This window comes from Martes martes, assembly GCF_963455335.1.
Source record: "Martes martes genome assembly, chromosome: 4".
NCBI classification, from domain to species: domain Eukaryota; kingdom Metazoa; phylum Chordata; class Mammalia; order Carnivora; family Mustelidae; genus Martes; species Martes martes.
Window position 1 is genome coordinate 561019 of NC_137891.1, and position 11505 is coordinate 572523.

At 67.1% G+C, this 11505-nt stretch overlaps 1 protein-coding gene across 1 annotated transcript; it reads left to right on the top strand.

Moving 5' to 3' along the window:
* Positions 1-386: 386 nt before the first annotated feature.
* DGAT1 (diacylglycerol O-acyltransferase 1) lies at positions 387-10135 on the top strand. Its single transcript, XM_080802529.1, has 17 exons — positions 387-776; positions 5223-5310; positions 7128-7168; positions 7248-7333; positions 7423-7475; positions 7653-7758; positions 7907-8020; positions 8121-8195; positions 8289-8392; positions 8494-8532; positions 8621-8662; positions 8745-8789; positions 8871-8983; positions 9069-9134; positions 9225-9312; positions 9601-9663; positions 9756-10135. Exons 1-17 carry the CDS (start codon positions 577-579, stop codon positions 9909-9911), a joined length of 1479 nt encoding a protein of 492 aa, XP_080658655.1. The 5' UTR covers positions 387-576; the 3' UTR covers positions 9912-10135.
* Positions 10136-11505: the final 1370 nt, after the last annotated feature.

Sequence of the window (11505 nt, forward strand, 5' to 3'; positions counted from 1 at the left end):
TCACCCACACCCCGCACTCCGCGCCTGGCCGAGCAGCGGCGAAGCCCCGCGTTGGCAGAGCGGGAGGAGCAGCGGAAGCGGTGGGGGGAGGCTCGGCGCTGCCAGGAGGCCTGGCGCGTTCCGTGGAGACGCAGAGGCCCGCGGGGGACAAGGTCCGCCTCGGGCCGCCCGGCAGCAGCCGCGCTCTCGGGTGTACCGGGCGACCGCGGCTCCCAGGGTGCCCCGCGCGGAGAGACCGCGACTCCCAGGGTGCCCCGCGCCGGGAGACCACGACTCCCAGGGTGCCCCGCGCGGGGCGACCACGACTCCCAGGGTGCCCTGCGCGCCCGCGGACTACAAATGGGCGCGCGCCCCGGCGGCTGACCAGTTAGGGGCTCCCGGAGCGACGTGCCCGCGGTCCCTGGACGGCCCGGAGGGCGCGCGCTGATTGGCGGCCGGGGCCAGCGCGCGGGCTACGGTGTCCGGCAGGGGGCGGTGGCGGCGGTTGGCCGAGGGTCTGGAGGCGGAGCCGCGGGCCTTGGGTGCTGCGAGCCCGGCGGGCCACGACTCTGCTCGGACCCGGTGCGGGTTGAGGCCATGGGCGACCGCGGCGGCGCGGGCGGCTCCCGGCGCCGGAGGACGGGTTCACGGCCCTCGAGCCAGGGCGGCGTCGGGCCCGCGGCGGCGGAAGAGGTGCGGGACGTGGGCCCCGCGGGAGACGCGCCCGCGCCGGCCCCGGCCCCCGACAAGGACGAGAACGGAGGCTCCGACGGGGGCAGCGGCCACTGGGATCTGAGGTAGCGAGGCGCCCCACCCCTAACCTCTGCCCCCTGCCCGGGACCCTCCTCAGTGCCCCGGGCATGACCGCAGCAGCGCGGGCTCCGAGTGCGCGAGCCTGGCTCCCGGACTTGGCGTGTGCAGGTGTGCCCCTGGGGTCCCTGGGGGGGGGGGGACTGAGGCACAGGAGTGAGGAGTCCCTTGCCAAGGTCACCCACGTGGGGGTGCAGAGGGGAACCGGCAGCAGTCCGCCTTCCAGACCCCACCACCCCTCCACACGTCGTCTTCCCCAGGGTAGCCCGGGACCCCGGGTTCTCCCTGTCTGCAAGGAGTCGCATGGGAGCGGGTGGTTTGTAACCAGGGCGGTGTGAGGGGTGCCTTGGCGCTTGGGAGTCTTGTAGAGGACGGTGGCAGGCAGCCCACAGGAGACTGGGGCTGCCTGAGGGACAGGGGCAGGGCTGTGTCCCTGCAGACTGTCCCCAGAGTTGTTTTCATGGGGGTCCCTCTGTCACCCAGAGCTTGGCCGGCCTGGGCCCTGGCTTAGGTTTCCAGAACAAGTGTCTTCTTGCAGGAACGGGGTTGGGTCCTGCATTGGGACTCTCACCCCCAGGTTGGGGTACAGGAGAGGGACTCGAAGTGCCCCCAGGTGGGCACCCTGTTTAGCTGAAGGACTGACAGGAAGTGGTTGGGGAGCAAGCCTGGCTGATGGGGAGGGCCTGAGGGCCAGGTACTGGGTTCCTCCTTCACGTCCGCTCCAAGCGATCCGGTCGCCACCTCTAGCCTCGCTCTCCCACTTCTGGCCTTTCCTCTGGCCCAGGGTCCTCGGGGCTTAAGCTTTGGAATTGCCTTTGGGGCTAGAGGTAATCAAGGTGGCAGCGGGCGGTCAGTCTGTCTGCCGGCAAGGATCTGCTCTCTCAGTAAACACGAACAGGGGCTTTCTTCACCGTGGCGAGAGGGTGGGTGAGGGTGGCTGGGGTCCTTGCCCTTGGGTTGCTCACAGTCCACCTGGAGATAAGATAATCTCCGCACTGAGCAGCCCGAGCAAAGGTCAGGCCCGGGGTTTGTGAAGGCGCTGTGGCAGGGGACGGAGTTTTTGCCGAGGGGGTGCTTGCTCCCCGTGGGCCCGGGGTGGTGCTGAGGACAGGAGGGCCTTAGAGTCCCCTCTGCTGACTGCCCTCCAGAGGCAGGGGTTACGGCTGCATGATCTCCTGCAGAGGTGAAAGGAGTTGGTGTCCTTTTGTGTGAGACGGGGGTGTTGGCTTTGGGCCACGTTGCCACTCTGGGATCGGCGGTCACTTCCCTGCTCTGCCAAGGCCAGGTGTCCTGAAGCGTCGCCTGTGCTCCCGGTAGTTGGGCCAAGTGAGTGGCAGCCTTAAAGTCTGGGCCCCTGGGAAGAGGAGCGGGAGATGCCCCGGGGCTGGAGGGGGAGCTGGCAGTTAGGGCCCCTCCTGGTCTCCGGGGCATGCAGGCCGCGTGTGCGTGTTCCTCAGGCCCGGATGGCGGACGGCCCCAGGGGGCCGACGGGCTCAGGCCTTGCTCTGGCTGTCCTGGGATTTGGTCCCTAGGCTTCTCCTCCTTGTCCGCTCCCCTCACCTCAGATTTTTATCTATTTATTTGGCAGAATGAGAGAGCAGGAGAGCACAAGCAGGGAAGCAGCAGAGGGAGAGGGAGAAACAGGCCCCCCACGGAGCAGGGAGCCCAATGTGGGGCTCGACCCCAGGACCCCGGGATCATGACCTGAGCCGAAGGCAGACACTGAACCACCTGAGCCCCCCAGGCGCCCCTGCCTGCTGCCTCTCCTTCCCTGTGCCCTGGGCTCCAGGCCTCCTCCCCTCCCTATACTTCCTGCTCACCTTGGCCTGGGAAGCGGGGTCAGGCTCTGGGTGTGAACTCATTTCTTCCGGCCATGGCAGGGTGCAGCTGTGCGGCAGGAAGGAGGGGGCGCCGGACACAGTGCCCGGCCGTCTGGCCCTTGGCTCCTGGGCACTCCAGGCAGGGCCTTCTGGGCAGGGCTCCCCCCGGGTGTTGGTTCCTGGGATGTCCTGTTTCTTCCTCCCCAGCAGGGTATCGGGTTGTGGGGAGCGCACGCATCCTCTTGTATCCCAAGGGTCAGCCCGGAGGCCGGCTGAAGGGAGTGCTGAGCAGGGGCAGCTGGGAGGACAGCTGGCACTCTGTCCCCTCTTTGCTCTGCTTGGCCCTGAAGCTGAACCATGTGGTCCCCAGGTGTGATCCACACTTGGGGGCTGTGCCCCGGGCAGGCTTTAAACTTTGGCAAACCTTAGTTTCCCCTCGAGGCTGTCTCCCAAAGCTCCTGGGAGGGTTGAGTGAGGCGACACAGGTGATGAGTTCCAGTGGCCCCTGCCGGTTGGGCAGACCTGGGGAGCAAATGTGGAACCGCTAGAGGGCAGAGGTGTGGGCGGCCTGGGTAGTAGGGGAGAGGCCAACACGTAGACGGCTCCGGGTGTTGTGCCAGATTCCCGCCTGTCCGCCCTCTGGCCCACTCCTGACTGTGACGGCAAGGCTGGGCCTTGTGGGTTTTGGTGCATGGTGGGCTTCCTTTCCTGGGTCTCTGCTGCCTGGGCTTGGGGATGGTCAGGAGCCCTGTGGAGGGACCTGGGGAGTGGCTCCGGGCAGGTTGGGGAAGGCCTTGAGAGCCTGACGGCCGGATCGGAGTATGCTTTTATGATGCTGTTTGGTGTCAGATTTGGAAAACAATACCCATTCCCCAGCCCTGTCTTCATCTTCCAGATGCTGAAAGATTGCAGCATCTTCAGAATTGCTGAAAATAAAAGCAGCGTGGTCTTCTTGGTGACAGGGGTCACGTTGTCGTGAAGTGTTTGCTGGATGGGTGTTGACGTGCACAAGGTGGCCGGGGGACAGCTCCAGTGCAAGTGCATGGGCTCAAACTTGGCAAAAGGGCTGGGGAGGCCTCATCTAGTAGACGGGCCCAGAGACTGTCCTCTCTGGGGAGTGGGGCCTTGGGCCTCTGGTCGCCTTGCAGAAAGGCAGGTGCAGAGTCTCAGGGAAGAGAGGGTCTCCTGTGGCCTCCCAAGGCCCAGGACAGATGGGAGAGGGACACAAGGAGACCTGTGAGCGGGGGAGGCTGGAGGGCCAGGTGCGGTGTGGACTGTGCCTCTGGCCAGGTTACAGACGGCCGAGTAGCACCTCAGCCTGCCCAGCCCCTCACCTCCGGGTGTCCACCCTAACCCACAGCAAGGCCTGTGATGGAGGGTGGGTCAGCCCCGAGAGGACATCTGTGCTACGGCGCCCCTGCTGTGTATGCCTCTGAGTCCACTTCTCCTGTCTGGGGGCCTCAAGAGGTGGAGATGCCTGTCCGTGGGAGAGAAGGGGAGTTCCTGGCCTCGTGTCTTACCAAACTGGAGGCCTTGCTCAATGCCGTGTGAGGCTTCCTGGGGGCATGGCAGCCGGGTTGGGTGGGGCAGGCCGAGTGAGCCGGGAACTGGGTCTGGGCCTTGCCCCAGGCACTGTGGCCCTTCCGCCAGTTCTGTGTCACTCTGAGGACCAGGCGGGATGTGAGGGTCTGCTCGTGTTTCCCCAGCCCCATGAGTAGGTGCGAACTCTCCTGCTTCCGTGGAGGTCTCTCTGCCATCAGGCTCCTGGCCCCTGGGGGGGCTCTTCTTGGCCCCCTCGGCCTGGGCGGGAACACAGTGCTGACCCTGTGGTTATAACCCGGAACAGGTGGTACTTTTTCAGCAATCGTTGGAGGCTGTGCAGACGTCTCAGGGGCCCCGTCCTTGGCAAAGTGCGTGTGAGTCCAGGTGCCCGGCTGACTCTTGGCCTGGGGCTCTGTGCACACCGGAGCCTGCATGGGCCAAACCTTGGGGCGAGGTTGTTGGAGGTGGGGGCCCCTTGGTGCGCTGGGCGGTGGGTGGGCCGAGCAAGGCAGATTCAGCCCCTGCCTGCCCCTCTACACAGCTGCCTGGTGGGTGGGCCTCGACATCCCTGCGGTGGACTCTTTGGGCGCGTCACCACCTGTGGCTGGAGCGTATGGGGGCAGCCAGAGGCCTCTGGGAAGCAAGGACGGGCTCTTGGCCCCGGAGCTCCAGCCTCCGTAGCCCCGGGCAAGGCAGGGCCGGCTGTCCTGCTCCTGTTTGCGGCATGACCTGCCCGCTACCTGGAAGGGCAGGCTTCTGGGCGGTCCGAGAGCCTGGCCCTGCCTGGGTCTTCTGTGATGGTGAACGGGGAGGAGGATGTGTGGGCAGAAGAGAGGGCGGTGTGGGCCGCGGACCGTCCTGCTGGGCTAGGACGGGCCGGTCGCTCTGAGGGAGAGCCTGTGGTCTGCTCTGGCCTGGGCCCCAGACCCCAAGGCTGGCTGCGGGTTCTGTGCAGGCCCCGACCTGGCCCTGTGCTTGGAGGCGCGCGGGGTTCTCACAGCTCCGGGACTGGCGGGGCCAGCCCTGCCCGGCCGCTGCCTGCTTCTGAGAGGGTGTGTCTCCCGCCTCCAGGTGCCACCGCCTGCAGGACTCGTTGTTCAGTTCGGACAGTGGCTTTAGCAACTACCGCGGGATCCTGAATTGGTGTGTGGTGATGCTGGTGAGTCGGGCCCGGGCCGGAGGGGAGAGACGCGGTGGCGGTCCCGGCACTGGCCACACGGTCGACTCTTGTCCCTGTTGAATCCCAGCCGCAGCAGGTGTGAGTGGTCTTGGGGGTCCGACAGCTGCTTCTGTCCTGAATGGCGCTTGTGGGTGTGGAGCCCCGGGCAGGCCTGGCCTGCGGAGGGGGCGGGGCTAAGCGGGGGGTGGGGGGCGCTTGGGCTCAGCCTGGGGGCTCCAGGCCCTGACTCTGAAGGCACCGAGCCTCTCTCCTTCAGCCTTGGTCCTAGGGGGCCTGCGGCGAGGGATTAGACGTGGCCCTTGCCTCCCTCACCGTCTGCCCTGGTCCCTGCTGGCACCGTGTCGGGGTGGGGCGGCAGGATTGGCCCAGAAGCCGCTGGAGCCCAGGGCTCCAAGGGGGGGCCCTCAGGGAGGGGCAAGGGCCTGTCTGGGCCCAGCCCTCACCACTCAGGCTGATGTGGCCAGAGGCCTTTGACCCTTGCCCTGACATCACCACCTGTCTCGGGTGTGGCTCCTCTGGTTACCTGTGTGGCAAGGGCTCCAGGCACACCCACATCCTCCCTGCCCATGGGCCCGGGAGGCTCTCCGTGGAGCTAGGGGAAGGGCACTGCAGTGTGGTGGGTGGGAAGCCGGCTGAGCAAGGGGACAGTGGGCCAGACGCCTGCCTGGGCCTCAGGAGGTGTGTACTTGGCCTCTGGAGGCCATTCCTGGCCGGGGGTCTGTAGAGGCAGCCCTGGAGGGTGGGCCCTTGGCAGCTCAGGCGGCACTCCTGTGGCCTGCAACCTCGTGGGCCCAGCTGGCCCTTTGGCGCAGCCCCAGAACCTCTCCCCTGCTTCTGGTGCCTCTCCCACCCCCTCGCTGAAGGAGATGTGCACCCACGTTTGGGGCTGCTTGGTGTGTTCCCTCTAGGGCCTGGGGCTGGGGGTGAGCACGGCCCATCGGCAGCTCCGGCTCCTGTGGGCCTTCCGGACAGGCCACCACCAGGCGTGGTGACGGCTCATCTGTGCCTGGCAGGCCGGGCTGGTGGCTGGGGGAGGGCAGGGCCCCTGCGTCTCTCAGGTTTTCACCTCCTTGTGAAGCCTTCCCTGACCACCCAGGTAAGGGATCCCACCGGTGTCCGCTGCCCAGCATCACTTTTCCTCAGAATCTACCACGAGCCATGGCCAGGACCTGAGTTTGGGGCATTCGGCAGGGTCTGAACCTTATGGGTTGGAGTAGGAGACCCTCGTGCCTGCAGAGAAAAGCCATTCCGCAGCCCCAGGCCAGAGCCAGGAGCCCATCTCCATGGGGGTTCTGTCCCTGAGAGCTCCTTTGGGGCCCCGTGCCCGGGCCTGGAGCTCCACAGGATAGCGGAAGAGGGGCAGGGGCGTGAGTACCAGGTGACACTCGGGCTTCAGCCTGGCCCCCGAGGACTCTGGTCAGCTGCCTCTCCCTACTCCCCAGGGAGTGGCTGCCCCTTCCTTGGGCCTTGGGGCCTCCACCAACTCGGTGAGACAGATGAGGGCTGTGAGGCAGTGGGTCAGTCTGTGCTGCTGCAGACGCTGGTGTCTGGTGTTGGGGTCGATTCCCTCTTGTTGGGGTGATGGGGGCATCGCAGAAGGACTTCCTTTCCCTGCGCTAGTGTGGGGTGAGGAGGGTGGGGGGCCTTGGAGCTCGGCGTGCAGGCCAGACAGGCCTGGGCTCACAGGGTGTCCCCGGGACCTGGGGCTCTGGCCCCTGTAGGCGCTGAGAGGAGCTGGGGGGTGGGGCACCCCGCGGCCAGGGCTAACGGGGCTGTGCCCTTCCTCTCTCTTGCAGATCTTGAGCAATGCACGGTTATTTTTAGAAAACCTCATCAAGTGAGTGTCTTCCCCAGGGCCCTGGCCCCACCCCTGAAGCCCCTCCCCACCTGCTCAGGCCTCATCCCCCGATCCCCAGGTATGGCATCCTGGTGGACCCCATCCAGGTGGTGTCTCTGTTCCTGAAGGACCCCTACAGCTGGCCCGCCCTGTGTCTAGTTATTGGTGAGCTGGGAGCCAAGGAAGGCCTCGGGTGGAGGTGGGACAGGGCTTGACCGGGGCCTGAACCTGCCCTGTGACACTTATGTCCTCAGTGGCCAATGTCTTTGCTGTGGCTGCGTTCCAGGTGGAGAAGCGCCTGGCAGTGGTAAGCAGAGCCCTCCCACCCCCTGCCCTGCCCAGGGGTCTGCTCTTCTCACTAGGGCTGTGTGTAGCTCTCCTGGGAGGGGCTGTGCCCCAGGCCTGGTAGCCCTTCCCCAGGGAGACCCCTTGCCTAGGGCGTGGGGCGCCAACTGAGCAGTCTGGTCCCCCTCACCCACCCCAGGGTGCCCTGACGGAGCAGGCAGGGCTGCTGCTGCACGTGGTCAACCTGGCCACCATTCTCTGCTTCCCGGCGGCCGTGGCCTTGCTGCTTGAGTCCATCACTCCAGGTGTGCCCCTTCCTTCATCCCACCCGTGTCCCAGCCCGTCTCCGAGGCCCGCAGGAGAGACCCAGGCCCTCCGCCTGCAGGGGCTGTGGCTGTGGCTCTCCTGCGGGCTGTGTGGGAGGGCTGTGGCCTGAGCCTGCCTCTCCCGCAGTGGGCTCCGTGCTGGCTCTGATGGTGTACACCATCCTGTTCCTCAAGCTCTTCTCCTACCGGGATGTCAACTTGTGGTGCCGAGAACGAAGGGCCAAGGCCAGGGCCAAGGCTGGTGAGGGGCTGCCCGGGGCTGGGGCCTCAGAGCTCGTGCCACCCGCCTCGGGGCCAGACTGGGGCAGCAGCAAGGCCTCACCGGCCCCCCTCGCTTGAAGCTTCCGCAGGTAAGAAGGCCAACGGGGGAGCCGCCCCGCGCGCTGTGAGCTACCCGGACAACCTGACCTATCGTGGTGAGGACGCCCCCCGGGGCTGGGCCGAAGGGCAGCGGCGCAGGGACAGCAGGGCGCGGCCTGGCCGGTGCTAGCCCCAGCCTCCCGTTCCAGATCTGTACTACTTCCTCTTTGCTCCCACTCTGTGCTACGAGCTCAACTTCCCCCGCTCTCCCCGAATCCGAAAGCGCTTCCTGCTGCGGCGGCTCCTGGAGATGGTGAGGATGGGGGCCGGCCGCGGGGACGGGGTGGTGGGGGGCTGGGGGCGCTGCCTGGGGCCGGAGGGGCTCAGCCTGCTGCTCTCCGCTTCCTCCCTCAGCTGTTTCTGACTCAGCTCCAGGTGGGGCTGATCCAGCAGGTACGCCGGGCGGGGCCGGGCTGGGGGGCGGGGCCGGAGGGGGCGGGGCCGGCTGGCCCGGGCGCTGATGCTGTGCCCTCCTCTGCAGTGGATGGTCCCCACCATCCAGAACTCCATGAAGCCCTTCAAGGTGAGCGCTCAGGTTTCCCCGGGCTGGGGTGGAGGGCAGGTGGGGAGCCGCCCGGGGAGCCCGCTGAGCTCTGTCTCTGCAGGACATGGATTACTCCCGCATCATCGAGCGCCTCCTGAAGCTGGCGGTGAGCAGCCTGGGGGTGGGGTGGTGGCGGGAGCCGGTGGGGGCGGCGCGTCTCACAACCTGGCACTGCCTCCCCCTGCAGGTCCCCAATCACCTCATCTGGCTCATCTTCTTCTACTGGTTCTTTCACTCCTGCATGAACGCCGTGGCCGAGCTCATGCAGTTCGGGGACCGGGAGTTCTACCGGGACTGGTGGTGGGTGGCCTCGGGTGTGCGGCTGGGGTGGGCGGCGTCCAGCTGCCGGCCGCTCACCCGCTCACCCGCTGCTCTCCACCCCCAGGAACTCGGAGTCCGTCACCTACTTCTGGCAGAACTGGAACATCCCTGTGCACAAGTGGTGCCTCAGGTGGGCGCGGGCGGGGGGCGGCGGTGGGGGCGGTTGCGGGCGGCCGTGCGTGCCGGCCCAGCCCTAGCCCACGGCCCCCTCCCCCTGCAGACACTTCTACAAGCCCATGCTTCGCCGGGGCAGCAGCAAGTGGCTGGCCAGAACCGGGGTGTTCTTTGCCTCGGCTTTCTTCCACGAGGTGAGTGCCCCGCAGGCACGACCAGCCCTGTACCCCGTGCCCCACCACCGACCGCATGTGCAGCCCCCCACTCGTCAGTTCTGTCCCTGTCCCCCAGGTGCATGCGGCCCCCGTCACTCCAGTCACCCCCGTCCCTGTCCCCCGGGGTGTGTGCGGTCCCTGTCACTCCGGTCACCCCTGTCCTCGTCCCCTGGGCGTGGGCGGCCCGTCACTCTGGTCAGCCCCGTCCCTGGACTCCTGGGTGCGTGTGTCTGTGGTGGCGGCTGACGCCTGTCGCCCCCATTGCAGTACCTGGTGAGCGTGCCTCTGCACATGTTCCGCCTCTGGGCCTTCACGGGCATGATGGCGCAGGTGAGCGTGCCCCGGGCCCCCAGCCCCCCGCAGCCCTGGGCCCCTCCTTGGGTCCTGCGCGGCGGCCGGCTGACCTGGGCCCGCATCTCCAGATCCCCCTGGCCTGGCTGGTGAGCCGCTTCTTCCAGGGCAACTATGGCAACGCGGCCGTGTGGCTGACGCTCATCATCGGGCAGCCGGTGGCCGTGCTCATGTACGTCCACGACTACTACGTGCTCAACTACGAGGCCCCCGTGGCCGGGGCCTGAGCTGCTCCACGACCAGGCCTGCGGCCTCCTCCTCCCGCCTCACTGCCCATGGCCGGAGCCCGCCCCCCAACCTGTGTGCCGGGGAGGGGGCCTGGCCGTCCGGAGGGCTTCTCTGCCCCTATGGGGCTCCTTCCTACCCTACTCAGGGACGGCAGCCCAGTGTCCCAGGAACCTGTGCCGACCCTGCCCAGGGGCCTGAGGGGATCAATAAAGTGCTGTCCGGAGTGGCTGCCCTCAGCCTGCTGGGGTCGTGGGGTGCTGGTGGCGCTCTCGGGAGGGGGCTCGGAGTCCCACCGGCCTTCCGGTGCCCGTGCCCTGGCGGGGCGCTGTGTCCTGGCTGGAGGGGCGGGAGCAAAGCCACGGTGCCCGTGAGGCCGACTCCTCCTCCCGGGCACTCGTTTCTGTACCACGGGCGGCAACCCCCACCGCCCAGCAAGACCTGGCTGAGGTCACGTGTCCTGTCCTGTCACGGCCGTTGTTAACCTGGCGTGTGTGTGTTGTCGGGGTGGGGGAGCAGCTCAGAGCTCCGTGGTCCCTGTGCTGGGGCCTTGGAAGAAGAGGGTGCCCAAGAACTTCCGGCAGGGGACCTTGGCTCGGGGCACTGGCTGGAGATCTGGAGTGTGCCCGAGGGCCAAGAATCCGAACCCGTGGCCTGACGGTGCCACGTGCTGGTGCTGTTCTTAGGCTGTGATGCTCACGGTGGCTGAGTCCCCGGACCCTTGGGGTGGTGGCTCTTGGGGGAGGCAGGTGGCCTGGCCTGACCCATGACCTTGGTCTTCCTCCTGGGCACATCCATGCAAAGGCTTGACCACCAGCTCTCTGCCCTGGGTCGGCCCTGTCCACCCGGTTCTCCTTGCACTTGGCAGCTCACGCGCACGCCTGAGTGTGGCCCCCAGACTATTACCTGCCAAGCCTGACGGGGGGCAGCCCGGAGCCCCTGTTCCCACCTGACTTGGTGGGTAGGCTCTACCGAAGACCCCGAGGCCATGTCTGGCTCGATGGGCCCCAGTCACAGACATGGTCTGACGAGGCCGGTGAGGGGGCGCCTGGGCAGTGGCTTCAAGGGCCATGCTGCCCCCAACCCACCCAGAATCTGCCCAACCTCACGTCCCTACCTCCTCCGGCTGTGATGGAGTCGGGGGTAGAGGGACTCCCTGGGCCCTGCTGGGGATGGTGAGCAGTGGGTGGACGCCTGGGGGCACAGAGCATCAGGTAGGCCACTCTGGTCTGTCCCCTCCCCACCCCTCCTCTGCTCCCAAACCAGTGCCTTGAGAATGCGTGATGAGCAGGGTTGCGAGGCCAGGAAGAGGCGCCAGCACCTCCACCCATGCTCCCCCACCCCTCTCGTGGGGAGGTCTTGGGAAGGGCGACCCTGTGCGTCCATCCCACTACCCCCTTTCAGGTCCTCGAATAAAGAATTGTGAGCACACACACAGGTCCTGTGGAGTCAGGTGCGCATGGCTAGGCTCTGACCATCGACCTTCCCTCTGAGGGGGCCACCACGGCCCAGACCTCCAGCCCCCTTCCCGGACCCATGTCTCCGGGGCCCACCCCGGGGGGGTGGCGGGAGGAAACAGACGCGGGAGGCCACAGC